This window comes from Doryrhamphus excisus, linkage group LG8 (genome assembly GCF_037039965.1).
Source record: "Doryrhamphus excisus strain RoL-2023G ecotype Guam linkage group LG8, RoL_Dexc_Guam_v1.1, whole genome shotgun sequence".
In the NCBI taxonomy this organism is placed as follows: Eukaryota; Metazoa; Chordata; class Actinopteri; order Syngnathiformes; family Syngnathidae; genus Doryrhamphus; species Doryrhamphus excisus.
The window spans coordinates 9,258,643-9,278,918 of record NC_136364.1 but is presented as its reverse complement, the minus strand read 5'-3'; the positions used below and the strand labels follow the sequence as shown (position 1 = coordinate 9,278,918).

Below are 20,276 nucleotides of genomic sequence, written 5' to 3'. Positions count from 1 at the left end.
GCCTTGCTGCTCATCACTGCCTCTCGTAGGTCAGTTGAGGTACTACGTCAGGCTGTGCCGTCATCTCGTAGCGAGACTACACATTACTGTACAAATGGTAATTTTTTTCCTGCCACGCATGGACTCAACATTTAAAAGCATTATTTTCATGAATAGAAAAAGAGATCGTCATTGGACACTAGTGACCTTATAAGGGGCCCATGGCGGCACGCCAGCTCACAGCTGAGCTTTCAGTTATCCGACTCATATAACTGTCACACACACAATGCTTTCTTATCTGATGTGACTTTAACAACATTCTTGGGTGGATTTGTAAGTCGTGCTGGTGTAAAGTCGGCTTTTTTTCTTTAAGCTGCTCACTAAATACTTATAAACGACTTAATTGTTTCCCGAAACCTCTCTAAACACAAACAAGGGTTGCACTAATCTGACTTGAAATAAAACTAACAAAACGTACAAACAGTGGATCTATGATGCATACATACACCGTACACACACATTTTTGCAGCATTAGAGGCTGCTATTACTTCATAAGCATGGCCATAATTAATCCCAGATAAGTCAGTTACAAGAATAACCATTTATTGACGTAATAAAAACTTTAATAATGATTAAAAAGCGGGAGACGAAAACTGGTCCAGGTGACCTCGCGCAGGTTGTGCTGCCGCGGTGCATCATGGGAATACTTGGGATCAGGTAAGCTCCTCCGCTGCATCAAGTCAACAAACACCACAGTAGAAACACAGGAAAGTTTGAAGCTTCGTGCTTCAGAATAAAACGGCCTATTGACTTAACGTACTGTATACCAAATTTAATTTTCTCACATAGAAAATGTATATCAAATTATGTCGTTGTGATAAGGACTTACTCAAACAGTCATAGATATAAACATCATCATTGAGTTGATTTGCGTTAATGTTACTCACTGGTAATATTCGTACTTTTATTATGAAACGAAAGTCGCAGCCGGAAATGTGTGCTGCTTTAGCATGCTGCTAGCCGTTGTCTGGGATGACAGCAGGTGGATGATTTACACTTTTATTGTTTTTACTTTCACATCGCCTCCTTATCCAGTTAACTGGTCGGAAATATCACACGGTGTTTTATAACATCAACAGCCATCAAATAATAATCACATTCAACACAAAAAACATCCTCTCGAAGTTAACAAAAAACGCAACCGGCGGAGTCTGGATTTAGCAGGTAGGCTAAAAATAACTTCTGGTGGTGGGAGTGTTTGTTTACTTCTGCTACTTGGTCAACAAGCACCAAACATATGTCGCTTTAAGTCTATAAAGTTACTTTTACTTGGACCAGAGATGCTCCAAATGCGTCCCGTTTGGGAGGTTTGTGAGTGAATGAATTATTGAGGGCCTGTTGCACCGAGCACGCAGCTTCGGTTGTTGTGTTGAGAACACAGTCAAATAACTCTGAAACGTGTACTTAACACAATGTTTGGCAGCTAGGAGTGATGCTTCCTGTTTTTATTTATTTACAATGTTTAATAACGCCTGAGAGAGCATGTGGTTATGGTGCCATCTGATCAATACATTGACACATGAAGTACTTTTACCCAAAATACTAATCACTAACATTAAGTATTATAAGGGGCATATAATGCACACTTGAATAAACATTCAGCAATCCTGTTAATTACTTGACTTTTCTTGTGACCTGCCTTTATTATATTCTATGTACATGCATGGATCATGTATTGGCGAGTGACCAAGCAAGCCATGTTTTTCCCTTGATGGGTTGTTTTATTTCAGGGCTGTCCAATGAGCGGCACATTACACTTTCTAAAAAATATAATTTAATAAGAAAACAGAAAAAAATCATAATAAGGTCAGAATATTACAAGAAGAAAATTTTCAAGAAAAAAGTTGAAAAAGTCAGCATAAATTTAAAAACGGCTTTAATTCTGTAAAAATTTAAGCTGTTTTTTTCACTTTATTCTCGTAAATAAACTCAAAATATTAAGAGGTAAAAGCCATATTCTAACGAGAATAGACTCCTAATTTTCCGAGAATAAACTTGTACTATTATGAAGAAAAATAATTCTATTTTTGCTGCATAGAATTGAAATATTACTTTTTTTTTAAATCAAGACTTGATATGACAAGTAAACAAAACAAAACAAAGTTGTCATTTTTGGAAAAAAGGAGCAAAGATGATTTTTCACCTATATCAAAAAGGTGAGGTGCAGTTTTTTTTCTTGAAATATAGTATACATAACTTCTTCGCATGTGTACATGTGTTGCTTACAAATGTAAGCAAGTGGCTCTGAACGTGGGTGTGTGGAAAAAGTCATCCCAGAGATCCCTCATCTCAATTCAAAATAAATTACATTTTGTGCAGCTGTAATGCAGAATAAAAGCAAAAGTGTTTTATGTCTTACTTTCCTCAGGTAGCGCCTCTGTGCACTGTCGCCATGTTGTCAGCGGAGGAGATTCTGTGCAGCACGCAGCAGGTCATTGCTGGGCTGGAGGCGCTAAGAGGAGAGAACCGCAGCCTGCTGGAGACCCTGCAGCAGAGCCCCATAGCGGCAGTGGTGGAGAGTGGCAGTGTGGAGCAGGAGAAGAGCGGCATCATCCGTCAGTCCCTGGAGAGGATTGAACTGGGCCTCAGCGAGGCGCAGGTACCGAGAAACATTCTCAGTGAACATGAAATATGTTTCATGTGATGATGAGTATGTAATAAAGTTGTTACACAGGTGATGATGGCGCTGTCTGCTCATTTGGGTTCGCTGGAGGCTGAGAAACAGAAGCTGCGAGCTCAGGTAGAGATTGAAAGACTATACACCTGTCTTTTTGTTGACCGGAAATCATCTTTTCCGTGTGGATGTGTGTGTGTCTCAGGTGCGTCGCCTGTGCCAGGAGAACCAGTGGCTACGGGACGAGCTGGCCGGCGCCCAGCAGCGTCTTCAGGACCGCGAACAGGACGTGGTCACCCTGGAGGAGCAGAACAGACACCTGCAGTTCATGTCCTCCATACGCAAATACGACCAGGAGGAGGCGCCGCTGGTGAGGCACATTGATGTGATGACGATCTTGTGGAAGCGTTTAGACCTTATACTGAAATATGAAATATACACTACTGTATATTGCAAGAAAAAACTGCATCGCAGGTTTGTGCCACAGGTGAAAATGCACATTATTAATAGAAACTTGCCCCCCCCCATTTTTCTCTACTTTTTTTTAATTTCAACTTTCGACTTACATAATCTTTTTAAATGTTATTTTCGTAATATTATGATTTTACTCCTGTATTCCCATATTATAAGTTTTTCTTCAACCAAATTTACCAGAAATTCCGACTTTATTTAGCTATATTTATAGCTCACAATAATATCAATTATCAATTTATATGCTACTAACATGTTACTTCATATTTTTCCTCCTAATATTACAAGTTTCTTGTTAGAATATTATTTATTCTTATTCAGTATTTTTCCCCCCATTTTCCAACTATTTCAACTTTCGGCTTGGAAATGTTCTTCTTGCAATTTTGTGACTTTATGTCCTTATTATTTTGATTTTATTCTCATAATATTAGAACTACTCCCCCAACCTAATTTTCCTAACTTTATTTTGTTTTGTTTCTGCAACTTTAAAAAAAAGTATATTCTACGGAAATGATGTTATTTGCCTCATATTACAATGCTTTTCTTGTAAAATTATGACACTTTGTAGTTAGATTACAACTTTTGTTTCAGTATTTTCACTTATTTCGTGTAAAACTACTGCTGATCTTATTCATTCGTGCTGCAATTTTTTTGTCTTTTTTTGTTAAAATATGTTTTTAAAATGTGAACACAGTTGGTTTAGGTGGAGATACAGAACCACACAGAATCAATATAGACAGGCCCAAGCACAGAACCTTGAGGCACACCTTAGCTGGAAATTGTTTACAACAGGGTATGATAGCGCCACATTGGAAATCTGAGATTTTGAGAAGTAAAAAGTGAGAAGTGGTAAATGAATCAGAAACGAGACACAAGTTGTAATATTATGTGTCAGAGGGAAAATACAGCATAGCCCTTCAGGAAGGAAGAAAACTTTCCTCCTGCTTGTTACAATGGAGTATTAAACATTATGAGAATAAAGTCGTAAATTTATGGAAAAAAACGTCTAATATTACGAACATTAAGTTGTAAATTGACGAGAAAAAAATGAGACAGCCAAAGGGGGGACTTTTTTCTCATAAATTTGCAACTTTATTCTCATAGTATTAAATGTATTTTTGTAAACTTATGACTTTATTCTCAAAATATCATCTTATTTTAATACTGCATTGTAACAGGGGAGGCGGGCTTTTCCATAGTCATAAAGTTTTCATATTACAGCAAAAACAAGATTTTTCTTTAATGTTTCAACACTATTCTACTAAAAATATATTTTTTCCCCTCATAACATTACAAGGGTATTCTAATTTTACGAGAAATAAAGTTGTGATATTAACTTTGCCCAAGGTTGTAGGAAATGGATGTTGGTATATGTTAGAGGGAAATATCATCCAGAAAAGAACAAAGATGTGATTTGAATAGTTGCTAATAATAACCTGCATGTATTACTACTTAAGAAGACCGAATGAGGTTTCCTGGCTGTTTGTGTGTTCAGGATGACAAGAACACATCCTCCACCAAAGAATCTCTTGACGACCTTTTTCCTGCTGAGGACGAGGAGTCGTCACAAAGTAAGATACACACACACACACGCACACACAGAGTCTGTAGTACCGCCACCTTCCTGAAGGGGCAGCAGTGAGTGACTGGCACAATGTTTGCGTTCCCAGTGTCATCCGCACCTCACCACAGCAGCGCAGCCGCAGCGGCCCAGCAGGGTGGCTACGAGATTCCCGCCCGCCTTCGGACGCTCCACAACCTGGTCATCCAGTACGCCTCGCAGGGCCGCTACGAGGTCGCCGTGCCGCTCTGCAAACAGGTAAGACGGAAGCCGTGGTTCTAAAGTGGTGCAACTGAAACACTTTGAAGATTCTTAAATGGAAGCCCGCACGTCCACAGGCACTGGAGGACTTGGAGAAGTCGTCCGGCCACACCCACCCTGACGTCGCCACCATGTTGAACATCCTGGCGCTGGTGTACAGGTGATGCGGGTGACCACGGCAGTGCCACGACCACACGCTTCTTCTAAATCAGACTGAACTTTATTTTGTCAGAGACCAAAACAAATACAAAGAAGCTGCCAACCTGCTGAACGACGCACTGGCCATCAGGGAGAAAACACTGGGAGTGGACCACCCTGCTGTATGTTCTTTGCTCTTTTTATGTATCTCACACACATTTAACTGTGTGTGTGTGTGTGTGTGTGTGCGTGTACAGGTTGCAGCCACGCTGAACAACCTAGCAGTGCTTTACGGCAAGCGAGGCAAATACACAGAGGCGGAGCCACTGTGCAAACGAGCGCTACAGATCAGAGAGAAGGTGAGCTCAAGCCCCGCCCCCAACCGCGCCCCTCACTCTTACACACACGCACCCTCCTCCCGGCAGGTTCTGGGCACGGACCACCCCGACGTGGCCAAGCAGCTGAACAACTTGGCTCTGCTGTGTCAGAACCAGGGCAAGTACCAGGAAGTGGAGCAGTACTACGAGCGCGCCCTGCACATCTATCAGAGCAGGCTGGGTCCCGACGACGCCAACGTGGCCAAGACCAAAAACAACCTGGTGAAACATTTGGGGGCAGGGGAAGGGGTCTTTGGCCTCGTGATGAGACGACACGGTCACACTCGCTTCACTTCCTTCTTTCGTTAGGCTTCCTGTTACCTCAAGCAGGGAAAGTACCGTCAAGCAGAAGCTCTGTACAAGGAGATCCTCACCAGGGCGCACGAGAAGGAGTTTGGATCTGTGGAAGGTGATGATGATGATGATGATATGTTTTTTCGAGCAGTGTCATATATCGAAAAATGAAGGGATATTTTGGTAACAAGTCATATATGTATATTATTATGAGTATGAATGTCTGTCTTTGCTCTTTTTTTTTCACCCATATTTACAGTTTAAAAAAACAAATCTAACTTCATCTTTCTACTTACATAATCTTTGTAAATCTTCTTTTTGTAAGACTATGATGTTATTCCCATAGTATTCTGACTTTATTTACTTATTTACTCTTACTTATTTTGACTTTATTATTTTTATGACTTTATACATTTTATGACTTTATTCTCATATTTTCACTCATAGTATTACAAGTATTCCAACATTATTTTGTTTTCTTAACTTAAAAAACGTGTTTTTTCTTGAATATTTCAATTTTCTGCTACTAAAATTACATTTTTCCTCATATTACATAATTCTCATTTTTTTTAAATCTTGACTTTTTCTTCTTACTTTTTTTCTTAATATTTTAGTCAGTATTCTTGTAAAAGTACTGATTTTTCCTTTTTTAATTTTTTAAAAATGTTTTTTTGTTCAAATATATTTTTTGAATGGCCCTTGAGCCACACTTTGGACACCCTTGGTTTAAGTGGTTGCCGTCTGTCATCCAGGTGACGCCCGGCCCAGCTGGTCGGGTGGAGACGACCCCCAGTCCCGTCAGGAGGGTCCCCTGAGGCGCAGTGGCTCCTTCACCAAACTGCGAGAGTCCATACGGCGAAGCAGCGAGAAGCTGGTCCGTAAGCTGAAGGGCGTCAGCGCAGAGGATGCGGCTCCCAGGAATGCTGGGTAAGAGCTGGGGCTTTCGGTTGCTTTTCATGAAAAAAACAACAACAAACAGAAGGTGTGCTTGTGACTTCCTTGTCTGCAGGATGAAAAGAGCCAACTCGCTCAACGTTCTCAATGTCGGTGGAGGAGAGAGTCAAGATGGCGGCCAGGTGAGGAAAACTATGTGATAACTAATAACAATGCTTTGATTCGCTAACAAACACCTGGAAGTTGAGCAACAACACAATGGCAGGTCCAGTTATGCGGTGCTGACAGCGACATGAACGACATTGTGTGCTTTTGTTTGGTTCCTCAGTCACGCTGCCTGATGGACCATCGAGGACTGAGCTCCAGCACGCAGAGCCTCAACAGGAGAGGATCGCTTGGCACCAGCTAACGTACACACACACACACACACACAGTCTACATTGAGGGTCCAGTTCCATTTACATGAGTAAAAAAAGTGTGTATTTTTTTGTTTACATAAGTTTTGGTAGCGTGGAAACACAAAAATGGGTCCCAAAGTGCACAAAATGACATCTCAGAACATTCTGGTATTTCACAACCAAAAAAACAATGTAGCATGTTTCTGGCCTGTCACATGACTTGCGTACGAGAAATGTTTACATATGTGTGTGTCACATACATAACGGACCCGAGCATTTCTGCATACATTTACATTCCAGGTGAGGACACAATCATTTCTTCCCGAGTACGAGTTGAGTATCAACTTGTATTTCAGACATTTTTAGGTGCACCTTCACTGATATTGGGACGCACTGATGCGTCATGACACACTTTGCCCAGCAGGGGCGCAAGGACTTGAAATGATTCCTGTGAAGAGACAACCGTTTGCACAATCAGCACACGACTAAATGTTTGCTTTACGCCTTGCCTTTAAAATGATTAACATTTTCACATCATCTCATTTAAGCTTGTTTACATATCGACAACGGAACTTATTTATCCTGGAAGTTTGGACGGATGGTAGAAGCTTTTTGCACATTTACTCTTAACGCTGCAGCGCATGGACAATTGGAGGCGGGATCAAGTCAATATTTGTAGCTCAGCTGTTGGAATAATGCTTATTTAACATTTTGAAAGATATATTTATATATTAACACTATGTAACATTTCTACTCTACTGGAGGATTTTAGTTTGTCATTTGGACTTTTTGTAACTCAAGTTTGGAGATGTTTTTACAACATGGTTGTAGTTTGCTAATGTTAGCCGTCTCATTGAGAAGTTGTCATAGAAACGAGTCAGTACAAATGTTTGTGTTGGAATATCTTGGTGGGAAATGGAAATAAATGTGTTTATTGTGGATGATGATGTACTGTCGTTACAGGTGTTGGTGGCAAACTATGGGCTAGAAATTCAAATACAAGACATGATATAAAATGTACAGCGGCAGTAGAAAACCACACAGTAGAGTCTGTATGACAGACAAGGTCATGATGTCACTTTCAGCTCTGATGAGCCATCTGAGCGATCTTCTTGAGCATGTCCTCCGACTGCAGCTGCTCCAGTGTCAGCAGCGACAGACCCAATTGGTCCTCCTTCACAGCAGGGGGCGACACAGGGGAGACGGGACTGTTAGCGAGGTGATGACGGACTTTAAGATTTGCGTTTGTGTGGAGCGGGACCTGTCTGAAAGGCTGAGCCATCTGTCGCAGGAAGTGCTTGGACAGATGCACCGTCTCGTCCACGGTCAGATTGAGGCTGCCTTCGTTGATGTGTTCCTGGATCCAGCGAGGAAGCTTCCCGCGCTTGTCGGCTCGAGCGTAGCGCTGCAGGGAGGGAGGAATGTGATCACACAAAATATAAGGCAAAATAAGGGCTACACTGCCTCATAGAGTAAAGAAAGCATTATGAGACATGTTGAATTGTCAATAAAGTTCTTGCTGGTGCACGGCAGACATCAAGAAGATCAGGGAGGAGCAAGAACTAAAGACATGTTTACCTTGTCTGCAAAAACCATGAGCCCGTAGTCGGTCTTGCCTCGTATGGCTCGGCCCACGCACTGAGCGGCGTGCCGCATGGCATCAAAGGTGAGGAAGTCGTTCTCTCGGATCTGGAACTGGTCTCGCAGGTACTCCAGGCGGGCCTGCACAAGACAGCTCCACGTCATGTAGATGGCAGAACGCACACCATGGGTATGGATGTAAAGAAGATGGATCTGACCTTCAGGATGCGACTCTGCGTGTAAACGTACGGAACGCCAAACATGATGACAGCACGGCCAAAGTGGTGCACTGAAGAAAGCAGAGCGGCACTTAGAAAACACGACCTGTGTTTTTACTTGCACTTTCATGAGCAGGTACCAAAATCGATGCCCTCTGACACTTTGCCTCTGGCGACGGAGAGCAGGATGGCTCCGCGGCCGTTTTCACACGCCTAAAATAGGCAGAGACAGACGTCACAGGTGAACAGTCTTTGACGGAGATGACGGCGACATTTATGACCTCGTGATACTTCTCCAGCGCCATGCTGGTCTCGGCGGCATCCTGTGTCTCGATGAAGATCAGCTTGTTCTTCTGAATGTTCTCCAAAATGCCCTGCAAGCAATGAGAAGTTAGCATGGCGCTAACCACGGCGCCGTCAGAGATGAACTGAACAAACGCTGACCTGTTCATACCAGGACGCCACAATGTTCTCCATGTAGATGTAGCTGGTGAAAAACGCCACAATGCCATCTGGAACAATGGCGGACATCTCCAGAAGCAGGTTGCCGTAGTTACGAATCACAGCTGGAATAAAAACAGATGTTTTTTTAGGATGTAGAACACGACAAAACAACCTTTCTACTCACCAAAATCCTCTCTGGTCTCAAACTTTGAGCTGAGAGCCACCTGGTCGTTCCCTCTTCCAACAATCTGCGAAGACGAGGAGACAGGATGAGAGCAGGACGCTGCGCCGTCACCGAGGACATGTTGAGAGCGGTGCACACACCAGCGGGCAGAGGCAGGTGCGTGCCAGTGTCATGGTGAAAGATGCCATGGTGACGGGCCGGAAGTCCAGGATGCGAGGGTAGACGTCCAGTGGGGACAGCGTCTGCCGGGACAAAAAAAAACCCTTGAGGTCACATGAGGACAACACGAAAGGTCAGAGAGGAGGACGAGCAGCTTACACCCGAAGTTATGATGACCGACTGGAACCTCTGGAAGACTGGCTTGATGGCGATGGACGGGTCCATGCAGCTGAGGGCGAAGAAGACCTCAAGTGAGATGTTACCTCCACTAGGGTACAACATGCATGCTAATTCCAAAAGTTTTTCACATTACGGCGCCATCTTCTAGGAAGCAGCAATTAAGGGTCAAAATGTGTGCAGAGTACAAAAAATGTGTACATGTTGGCAGAAGTAATGAATGCACCTACCTGAAGTGTAAGATGGGGTTGGCAATGGTTGGCGTCCTGTCTTCAAAGGGCTCGATGATGATGGTGAAACCTTTAGAGCAAGAAGATTCCGTCATCACAATGGCGGCTCAAGTCACGCCACGAAGACGATGGCATGCGCACCTTGACTGTACGTGCTGACCAGCGTGGCAAAGTTGGAGATGAGCGTGATGGCGGAAAAGTCGGCGATGTCGGCGATCTCCAGGGTGCGTAACAACGACTGCAGACGCTCCGCGCAAAACCTGCACAGAAGACACGGGTCAGGGGTCCAATGAGAGATGGATGGAGTGTCACATGACAGGAGGCCACGCTTATGAAAGGATGGGAGACCTGAGAGGTTTACGGTCGATGCAGACTTTGTCGAAGATGTCTTTGAGGAACTGCGGGGTGCTCTCCTGAACGACGTGCTGCACCCTCAGACGAGACTTTAAATATTCCATGAAGCGCCTCAGGAAGCCCACAAAGTGCTCTGCAGTGCGGATGGTGCCCGGAACCGCCTCTGTCATCGGCAGTGGTCCCATCAGTATGTCGGGATAATGACTTTTTTTTCATGCTCATCATGCGCTCCTACCTTGTAGGATCTCATCTGGCAACACGGGATTGGCGAGGTAGACGTCCGTTTCTCGAGCGACGTTGGCCTCCTTCAGACCCTCCACTAGTCGCCTGTACTCCTCCTTCAGTTTGGCAGCATCTGTCTCCTTGATCCTGTCACATGACAGGAAGTTGAATGAAACGGTAGATGTTTTGTTATAGACAAAAGTACATTTTCTTCATATTTCACTTGCTGTCAGTGGAATGTGTCCCAATTCTTTTGTCCTATTCTATGTAGTGTCGTTTATTTTTGGATGTCTTGAACAAAATAACTACAAAAGCAATCTTCACTCGCTAAATGTACTGCAAAAAAGGTCAGTAAGGATAATTCATAATGCCGCCTATAGAGAACATACTAACTCCTTATTTCTAAAATCACAAATACTTCAACTTGCTGATATAGTTCATCTTCAAACAGCTAAATTAATGCATAAGGCTAAAAACAACAAATTACCTAAAAATATCCAGTACTTCTCTACAAGTGAGGAGAAATATGATCTCAGGGAAGAACTAAATTAGAAACACTTCTACTATGCTAGGACTACGTTAAAAAGCCATAGCATTTCAGTATGTGGAATCAAACTATGGAATGGATTGAGTAAGACCCTCAAACAATGCACAACGATGAGCCAATACATGAAACAATACAAGCAGTTGATGTTTGCTAAATACAAGGATGAAGACTATATATAGCTATATATATCTACTATATATATCACTATATTGACAGTTACTATGGTACCCATTATGTCATTGTATGGTCATATCACCTTGTACTTCGGTACGAGGTACATTATTAAAAAAAAAACAAAAAAAACCTTAAACTGTATTATAGAAAGCAGGAAGTGAACAAATGTAACAGTTACTGATTGTAAAAGTACCAGATGGAGGGGTATGATTTAATAAGCTTTGCTTCTTCCTACTCCTTTTGGACATGTGGAACTGTGAACTGATTATGGGATGCACTCAATTGTAATCTGATGAATGTTCAAATGAAATAAAACCATTACCAAAATCATTTGATTTACATGATTTGTTACGGGAAAAAATGTAATTGGTTATTATTTGACTCAGTCAAACCAGCTGCTTTCTGTCTTACTTTTGTATAGTGCTCTGGAGCGTGTCCACGTTGCCCTGACAACGGTCCAGCGTCCGCCTGGTGATGTTGACGCTCATGGAGTCGATGCACACGTTGTCTGCGGGAAGACAAAACACATTCCATGAGGTGGACTCTCACGTGTGGACGCAGTTGCAGGGTTGTTTTTTTTAATGGCAGTACATAGTCTTGTCCACTAGGTGTCACTGTGGGCCTTGTTGAGGGCAGCGTCTGTTGCTAGCATGAAAATCACAAACAACATTCATAAAAGAGCCGCTGCATCAGCTCTGTCAGTGAATCACGACACGCACCGATGTTGTGCGCCTCGTCAAAGACCACCACAGAGTTCTTGGCCAGTTCTTTGGATACCAGGTCTGCTATCTTGGGGTCCAGCAGGTAGTGGTAGCTGTACACTACAATGTTGGCGTGCAGGATCTAAGAGAGAGACAATGTTACCGAGGTGGGATCAATTCCTTCACTTCCGGTTGAATGAAGCGTACCGAGTAGCGTGCCAGGTAATAAGGACACCAGCCTTTCCTGCGTCCATAGTCCTTCAGGTCATCCAAGTTGTAGATGCCAGCAGAGAGCGGGACCTGTCGGCCGACGGCATCGAACTCCTGCAGGGACGAGCAAAGATTTTGTAACGATGGTGTCCATCTGGAGGCCGCATGTGCGCGGAGCTCCGCTGGTACCTCATAGAAGCGACAGGCTGGCAGGTTGGGGTTGCTGTGACGCTGGGCACGGATGTACGACGCCGTCAGACTGTGACACTTCCCATCTACCTCCTTGCCAAAGCGCAGGCTGCTCACCTGGAAGAAAGCAGCGGTCCCAATGTGATATTCCCACTCGTGTGTCTTTCCCCTTGGCTAACATGATTGCGGGTCATCGTGCCTCCTCCTGCTGGGATATGCTCACCTCAGGGTGAATGCAGAGGTTCTTCCGGGAGGAAAGCGCCAGAGCCAGGAAGTTATTTTTCTCACCGGTCTCTTTGGAATAAAACTCCATCAGCTTCCTGAGTTCCTCAACCACCTCAACACAAACAATCAAATAAGCCCGGAACATTCTTGTCTGTACGCTGGCGTGATTTGGACTCACCTTCTCAATCTCAGGGACCGTTCTGGAGCAGTAGATGAGCTTGGTCACATCCAGCGGGAACGCCTGAGGAGCAGAAGGTCATAAAGCTCTCAGGTAACATTCACTAGTAAGGAAGGAGCATCACTCACCCTCTGGTATGCAACAATGAGGGACAACAGGGAGATGGTCTTCCCTGTTCCTGACGGCATCTCCAGGACGCCATGACCCTGAACAGACACGGAAGACAGAATTATTATGCATTATGAAGCGAATAAGGTTTTTTAATTGGTCAAAGACAATCTAGGCTAGCCAACAAGGCGGGCATGCAAATTATCCATAAGCAGAAACACCAAGGAGCACACATGCAGCAGGGAGTTGGTGCAAAGTAAAAATACTACAATCACATAAACACTGCAGTATCAAAACTACATTTCTATTTGTTTAACACTTGACCGTAATATTTAACAGCCCAGTAGTATTAAGTGTAGTATTATGTGTTGTTCAATACAATGCAGGTCTGTTTTGCTCTCTCACCTTAGCATCCAGCGTCCTCTTCAGCTCCAGCATGTAGGAGTATTGCTCGGGATAAATGTAATCATATGGAAAATACACCAGCAGACCGTCGATGTTGAGCCTGAAAACAATATTTAATCAGTCGGGCTTGTTTTATTTACAGTATCGTAGCCATAGCTAGCTAAAGATGCTATACTTTAGCGTGGCTGTTGAAGCTCAGCTAACCGCAGCGTGACTGTGTAGCTGACGGGTGCAACATGAGGTTATAAAATGATCTAAATCACTCACTTCATTGTTGCCGAATGTCTCCTCTTCTTTGACGGTCACGTTTATTATTTTTAAGCCCTCATTGACAACTTTGTTGTGAGCGGAAGCCGGTGTCTCGTCTTCTTCGTGCCTTTGTTCGGCCGCATGTTTGCTTTTTACTGCCGCCTAGTGAATGGGAGAACATACTGCGCAGGAGTACTACAGCAGATGCGTAGGAATGTTATTTACATTTGAGATGTTTTGTAACGATACGATACGTGTGTAATTTGGTTAATTTGCCCTCACTGCCACTAGTTCAATTGCATGTTATTTGTTATGTAATTTGTTCATTAGCTATCACTGTTTTTAGTTCTAGCGCTTGACTAAAATGTCCCATGTTCGTCGTATACTGCCCCCGGTGGCCAAGTTAAGAAGTGCAAATACATTTGGTATACATTATGACTTAGACGCAATAATAAACTCAAGTCTTGGTCCGCAAATTTTCTTTGTAGTGGAACATTTATTGACATGAATACAGCACAGTAGTGACATTGAACATTGACAGGACCATGAGAGCTCTAAATATAGTTTTTGAATTGAATAATAATCATTTTATATTTCAGTCGGTCAGATGAAACAAGAATAAGCATTCTTGATGATCAGCCATTATGCCGATATGGACAGAATAGAGAGAAATAACAGTTCATGTTTACAGAACAACTTAGTTTAACTTGACTGCAGAAATGATTTGTAAAAAAAAAAATCATGAGCTAATGACACTGTTGTGAGACATATTATCTACAAGTGTTGACAGCTTGTTGACGGTGACAACATGGCTGCTGTCGTCTAACGGTGATTAGATGTTGCTGTGAAAAAGGCGCCTGAGGACCAGCCTGTCGCCTCCCAGCACTCGTCCAAAACATCCCTTCCGCTCAGTCTGTCATTACGTTGGAACGCCGTCTCCGCCTTGTCGCCGCCTGGCATGTTCCTCACAACGCTGGTCCACGTTGTTGTAGCGGTCCATGATCCTCAGCACATCCTCCATGATGGAGGGGCCCAGGTCCAGGTCTAGACCCACCATCGATTCTGAGCGTGGGATGTTGGAGGCAACGAGGCGGAAGTGACCGCACGGCGAATCGCTGCGATCACTCCTCAGATCCTCATTGCTCAGGCCGGCGTCAGAGTCCAGACTGAGGCCTTGTTGGGTATCCAGGGGTCCGCAGGCATCTGACATGGACTCCTCTGAGGATGCCTCTGAGAAGGAGCCCGTGTAGGGGACCATCCTACGGACGGCGGGTGAGACGTCCAGGCATGGCTCGGCTGCAGAGCGGTGCGGCAACGTGGGGTGCTGCTTGTGGTTGACGGACTGCGGATGGCGCTGGGCGGGGTCATCCAGGTGCAGGCGGGGGGGTTTAGGCGGGGCTTGTTCGTGGGTGACAAAGACAGGCATGGAGATGGTGGACTTCAACAAGCCGGATGACGAGTGCTCGTAGTGGAAGCCGTTGAAGGAGTAGTCGTGCCTGTCTGAGTCCTGCTTGGCGGCCGCGGCGGCCTCCAGCTGTCTGTCCACGCTGTGTGAGCGCACGTCTCCGTTGTTGGCCCGTGCCGCAGAGGGCAGCATGTCCATCTTTCCCCGCAGGAAGTCCACATCCCCAAACATGTCCGCCTCCCCCTCCGGCCCCACGTGTGCGCTATGGCGCATGTCGCCTAGCGGCGGGCTGATCATGTCTCCTGACAGGATGTCACGCAGCTTCAGCTTCTTGCCTTTCTTGGGCGTGGTGGTCTTCAAGTAAATGGGCGTCTTAACGGGCATCCTGCGGGGCTCCTCGCCGCCGGACACCTCAGCCGCGCTCAGACGCAGCTGGAAACACGACCACCACGGCGTGCACAGGTAATGGTAAGATGATGCTTCCACACCCAGGACGGCCCACACAAGAGAATGTAGGTCAGGGGGGGCGGGGCTCACGCTGACATGCGACTCCTGAGGAAGACCTTGACCTCCGTCAGAGACACATCAGTCGTGTCCAACATGGCACACCACGTCTTCAAGAGCAGACTCTGTGCAAAGAGAGTTCAGTGAGTTGAGTCAGTCCTAAATATCACTTTCCCTAGTATTTCAAATGGGGGGGGTGTCTGTCCCTTGGGAGGGGAGCACTGCAATAAGCTAAGCTAGCGTGACTGCTGTTAATATATAAGTGCAATGTTAGCACTTTAGCTCATGTATGTAGCTACGCTAGTGTTGCTAACACTGCATTGCATTGTTGTATGTGATAAAGGGCACCGATGATGTCAGAGTAAAAGCAGCCAATAGGAGGCATGGACAAACACAGCTCATTAGCATTAAATCTACAGAGACATAAAGGGATGGTTACCCAATTCTTTTGGTACTTTCATACCAATCAAATACCAACTCAAACAGTAGCATGTTTTGGTACCTAAACGCATCTTTGTGTGAGTGTGAGGGAGTGAAAATTAAAGGTACACACACAGTTCCCAGTAGAGCTGACTAAAAATGCTCTTATACAGTATTAAGATTTTGGACACCACCCTCCCAATGCATGACTGTGGGACCTCAGAGATCCTTTAAATGTGATGAAGCACTTCCTTTCAGAAGCAGCGCTTCTTCTCAAACAGGAAGCTTCACTCGTAAATCTGTGAGACAGCAAAGCAGACGTCTGCACAACCTCTGACCTCTTTTCATCTCCTGGTCTTATCGGGAGGTGACACAATGAGGGCGCCATATTTACGAGCCCTGCTGGATGGAGGTTTGCTGCTGCTTTAGACAACACTCTTTTAAAAAAAGTCAAACCAAAGTCAGACCATGAATACAAACAGGAAGTTTGCGTCATCATGCGTTTCCTCGCTGGGTATAGAAAAGTTAGCGTTTCATACGAGTGACACTGCTTCACTTCTTTTTACACTTAAAACAGCCTGCACATTTGATACAGCTTTCAGGATGGCCACAGCTTGACCCTGGAACAGACCCACACCTGATTGACTTCGTTAGCTCATGACGTCACAGAGAAAGTGATGAAGCACCACCACAGACAACCCCCCCCCCCCCCGTGTATGTGTGTGTGTGTTGGGGGGGGGAGGGAGTTATGTAACAGTGACATCACCAGAGTCGTCCTGAAGTCCCTAGGTGGAACACTTTGCCGTCTAATCCACGCACAGTCACGCTGTTTCCAGCCCGGGGGTGGCCCCCGGAATAAAGAAGAATGCTAATACTAATACACTGCTCGAATGAACCCCAGTCCCTCCTCCACATTTAGACAACATCCTACGGAGTCCTGACACTTAGTCACAGAGAGGAAAAGTGCTCTTCTGTCACGACGACGTCATTAATAAAACAAACAAGGCGGTCTCTGCTTTCAAAAGTCGTAAAGAGAAACTTAACGGGGGCGTCTTAAAATGTACAACGTCAACTTTTATGCCTTTTTGATAGTAAGTGACAGAAAATAGCCAGCATGTCGAACCTCCCGCCACTGAATATCCGTGGCTGATATTTACTTACAAGGTAACGCGTCGCTCCAACGTCATCCTTTCTTTTTTTTTACTTCCTTTCTTTTAAAAATGAAAATGTTGCTTCCGCGGTCAAGCAGTTCTTCCGTGACAACAAAGAGTCCACCTGGACGTAAACCTCTTAGCGCTGAGACCAGAAGTGAAGTCTCTCCGTCCCTGGACCAGCAAAGTGGATCAGCGAGGAGGGGGCGTGTCAAGCTACAAAGTTAAAATCATAACACGTCCGGTTAGCGACTTCAAAATAAAAGCGAATGCCAGTGTTTCATGCTATTATGCTAGTAGACGCTATTTTTGTAAATGCGCTGATTTCCGTTACTAATTCTGTTTCATATCAAGTCAGTGGGTGTGCCTGCTATTGAAAAGGTTTTATTTTAAACAACCCAATAGCAGCACACGTGGATTCTGACAATGATATCAACATGGTGTTTTGTTTCGTTCTTTCTATTCTTATTCCTTGCCAACCCCCACCACCCAAATCGTGTTAATTTAACGTCGTCTTAGAAGGTGACGTCTCACCTTCCTTCCGGCCGACTAGAAGTGCTAATGAAAGCGTAGAGTGCAGATAAAGAGGATTAGCTGAGGTTATTGATCTATCAGGCAAAGGTGCTAATGCTAAAACGACTTCCTTTTGATTAAGTGGTGAGAAACCTGGATGACGTCTCCTTGCTTTTGGGGGTGGGGGGTGCTGTTAATAAAGCGACATCGTAATTTGCAACATAGCTGCATTGCAACGTCACAACAGTGTAGTAGCATCACAACAAATTGCAACACAACTGCATTGTAATGCCTGCGTTGTAACACCACAACATTGCAGACAGCATCAATAGTCAGCAGCACAAAGAGTAATGATAATGGAGTCAACCAAGATGTCATGATGCATCCGTAGCTACACCAACCATCTGCATGTGGCTTCAGTCGCCACTGTTCACTGTGCCTACGCAGGAAGCTAAACAGCTTGTCAACTACTTTTATACAGCCTCAACATTGACCTCGTTGGTCTTCTAGATCTTTCCATATTTCACCTGTCCACCACTGAAGTCAGTCATGATGCCACACGTGCGTCCCATGAGCATGCAAGCAGGAAGCATGCAGAGTTTGCCTTGAGGCGCTTGAGGCCGCCTGGAATGTGATAAACACACAGACTGTGTGCTCCAAGTTCTTACATCACACATGACATCAGCTAAATAAATCAAGATGTAATCAGTGCAGACCTCCACCGGGCCTCATGGCGGGGCTCCAGCCCCCCCTGACCCCCACTCCAGGTGTCACCACACACATAGCCCGCCCTCCATCCCGGAGAGGCTGGAAGCTCTCCAGCCCTTCAAGGAGGCCCATAGAAGTGTTTTCCAGATAAGATTTCAAAAGTTAAGTGTTGCTGTTGACCCACAGGATGAGGAGGAAGTGGAGGGAACACAGGAAGGGCAGGAAAAAGGAACCGGGCGACGTTTGTGCTCGCCTTGTAGCATTGGCGTTGTGTCAATTCAGAGCAGATGTAAGTCTTCTCGCTCTACGCTGTTACGCAACAGGTGGAGTGAATCCATCCCACCTCGGGACCTTTCAGAAGAAGAATCAGAATGTCAACATGTCCATCCCGAGTACAGCATCCCCAGCCCACAGAGATGTGCCTGTCTTGTGTGCAGCTGGGACAGTGTGTGACATCATCATCGGGAATTCTGGGAATCTGTGAGTCAGCCTTCCATGTGCTTCCACTTTGCGGGGATTGCTGCAGACCCTCGCCCATAGACTGAGGCAGACGAGAGATGTTAATTAGTCACCTCAATGCTAGCATTCCCTCCAGGAAGGAGGAAGTTAAACACAGCGAGTTAAACACCACCATGTTAGCTTAGCCTAGTCGCTGAAGAAATGAACAAGCAAATGTACAGCTCTCATGTGGATACAGAAAAAATATGTATGTATCAAAATATATGTGGTTCTTATGGGAGTCAAATCGGTCCTGAAGGTAATAAGTGTAGGCAAGTTCATAAGTTTAATACAATTAGCTTATTTAAGATGTGCAGAGAAGCCTGTTTTTCTTCTGTCAATTTGCGGGCGAACAAAAAGTCACTTTTCCATCATAGGGCGCCTTTATTTAAAAAAAACAGTGCTGAGTGGCAAGGATAAAATTAGCCACTTTGGACAAAATAACCTCGTCTAAATGGGGACGCTTTTTTGGAATTTTTCCACAAGTTTGTTTTTCCTAGAGCGAGACAACAAAGGATGATGTCAGCGAGAACGCGGGATGTCATAAATGTGTCGTTTCAGGAAAGTATCTCACACACACACAGCATTACATAAAAGCATGCTATCACAAATGAAACACACACCAACATGTGAAAATAATTCCCGCTCCCTTCCTTTCCTCGCATCATTCTGGCATTCATCCGTTCCCACAACCCTCATCCCCCCACCCCGTCCCCCCACAATCGCCGCCTCCATGGGGGTGCACCGAGGAGGTCACAGCACTCCTGTGACAAACATTCCGAAATAGACGGGAGGAGGAAGAGACGAGTGGAAAGCCGACGCCTCTCCGCTTGGCCGGCGTCCAATCCTCTCAAGTGGACATCTTTAACTGGCAACAAGGAGCGGGTGGGAGGGTGAGGGTCACGATGGGGGTGAAAGGTCAGAGTCGAATGTGTGTGTGAGCTGGGAACCTTCATAAGACAAACAAACATCACATGACCATGGAACGCTTCCAGCTGTGTGTGTGAGATGACAATAACAGCATGTTCCTCGGAGCAGGGAGGAGCTAAAATCCCCTGTCAGAGTGTGTTTGTGTGTTTCGGAACATTCCGGGCCGAGGTGGTTTCATGTTGGCACTTCACAACAGGAAGTGGAGATGTTGCTGTTGGCGTCAAGGAGAACGCCACGTGAAAAAAACAAAAAGCCTCTGCTCCAAAAACATCCTTATTGGGGGGGAAAAAAAGTCCACATTTAAGCAGCCGGTCCAGTCCAGTTTTCAGGCTGGAAGCAAAGTGAAGTGACCCTCCTCTCTGTGCACCAATCAACACTCACTGCACTGTATCTAGCCCCGCCCATTCAGGGACCCCACAACTGTGCTTGGTACTGCAATGGAAAGGTGGTATTTTGTTAAGCCTCAACACAAAGACAGCTGTTTTATCACTGTGTGAAGGTGGGTACAGTTGGCACCACCACCTGACACGGTGTAATCATAGGAT

The 20,276-nt window shown here is 45.0% G+C and overlaps 3 protein-coding genes across 4 annotated transcripts; 1 reads left to right on the top strand and 2 right to left on the bottom strand.

The window, feature by feature from the left end:
• The first annotated feature begins 994 nt into the window (after positions 1–994).
• klc3 (kinesin light chain 3) lies at positions 995–11,634 on the top strand. Its single transcript, XM_058081040.2, has 14 exons — positions 995–1,203; positions 2,408–2,638; positions 2,714–2,779; positions 2,859–3,023; positions 4,620–4,695; positions 4,795–4,943; positions 5,024–5,106; positions 5,179–5,266; positions 5,342–5,443; positions 5,510–5,683; positions 5,771–5,870; positions 6,508–6,682; positions 6,765–6,831; positions 6,978–11,634. The coding sequence occupies exons 2-14, from the start codon at positions 2,432–2,434 to the stop codon at positions 7,056–7,058; spliced, it is 1,533 nt and encodes a 510-aa protein (XP_057937023.2). The 5' UTR covers positions 995–1,203; positions 2,408–2,431; the 3' UTR covers positions 7,059–11,634.
• On the bottom strand, positions 7,136–13,792 carry ercc2 (excision repair cross-complementation group 2). Of its 2 annotated transcripts, XM_058081039.2 has the most exons (23): positions 13,621–13,787; positions 13,354–13,453; positions 12,969–13,046; positions 12,841–12,903; positions 12,661–12,774; positions 12,438–12,554; positions 12,246–12,362; positions 12,057–12,180; positions 11,749–11,845; positions 10,630–10,763; positions 10,389–10,557; positions 10,182–10,300; positions 10,041–10,110; positions 9,793–9,862; positions 9,615–9,716; positions 9,475–9,538; positions 9,291–9,412; positions 9,128–9,220; positions 8,987–9,059; positions 8,847–8,917; positions 8,626–8,769; positions 8,309–8,452; positions 7,136–8,221 (listed from the first exon to the last, which is right to left on the bottom strand). In XM_058081039.2, exons 1-23 carry the CDS (start codon positions 13,623–13,625, stop codon positions 8,129–8,131), a joined length of 2,283 nt encoding a protein of 760 aa, XP_057937022.2. In that variant the 5' UTR covers positions 13,626–13,787; the 3' UTR covers positions 7,136–8,128. The 2 variants fall into 2 exon arrangements, 1 of the variants encoding a protein (XP_057937022.2); XR_013627959.1 differs by lacking the exons at positions 7,136–8,221; positions 8,309–8,452; positions 8,626–8,769; positions 8,847–8,917; positions 8,987–9,059 and having other exon boundaries at positions 9,471–9,538; positions 13,621–13,792.
• A 262-nt stretch (positions 13,793–14,054) lies between these two features.
• LOC131135122 (cdc42 effector protein 2) lies at positions 14,055–17,288 on the bottom strand. Its single transcript, XM_058081046.2, has 2 exons — positions 17,093–17,288; positions 14,055–15,636 (listed from the first exon to the last, which is right to left on the bottom strand). The coding sequence occupies exon 2, from the start codon at positions 15,389–15,391 to the stop codon at positions 14,522–14,524; it is 870 nt and encodes a 289-aa protein (XP_057937029.2). The 5' UTR covers positions 15,392–15,636; positions 17,093–17,288; the 3' UTR covers positions 14,055–14,521.
• Positions 17,289–20,276: the final 2,988 nt, after the last annotated feature.

Coding starts and splice junctions, on each gene's coding strand:
- ercc2 (XM_058081039.2), bottom strand. Junction 9,863..10,040: donor AACCCCATCTTACACTTCAG/GTAGGTGCATTC, acceptor CTTCGCCCTCAG/CTGCATGGACCCGTCCATCG. Junction 8,222..8,308: donor TGGCTCAGCCTTTCAGACAG/GTCCCGCTCCAC, acceptor CCTGCTGTGAAG/GAGGACCAATTGGGTCTGTC.
- klc3 (XM_058081040.2), top strand. CDS start 2,432: ATGTTGTCAGCGGAGGAGATTCTGTGCAGCACGCAGCAGGTCATTGCT. Junction 2,639..2,713: donor TGGGCCTCAGCGAGGCGCAG/GTACCGAGAAAC, acceptor GTTGTTACACAG/GTGATGATGGCGCTGTCTGC. Junction 2,780..2,858: donor AACAGAAGCTGCGAGCTCAG/GTAGAGATTGAA, acceptor TGTGTGTCTCAG/GTGCGTCGCCTGTGCCAGGA.
- LOC131135122 (XM_058081046.2), bottom strand. CDS start 15,391: ATGCCCGTTAAGACGCCCATTTACTTGAAGACCACCACGCCCAAGAAA.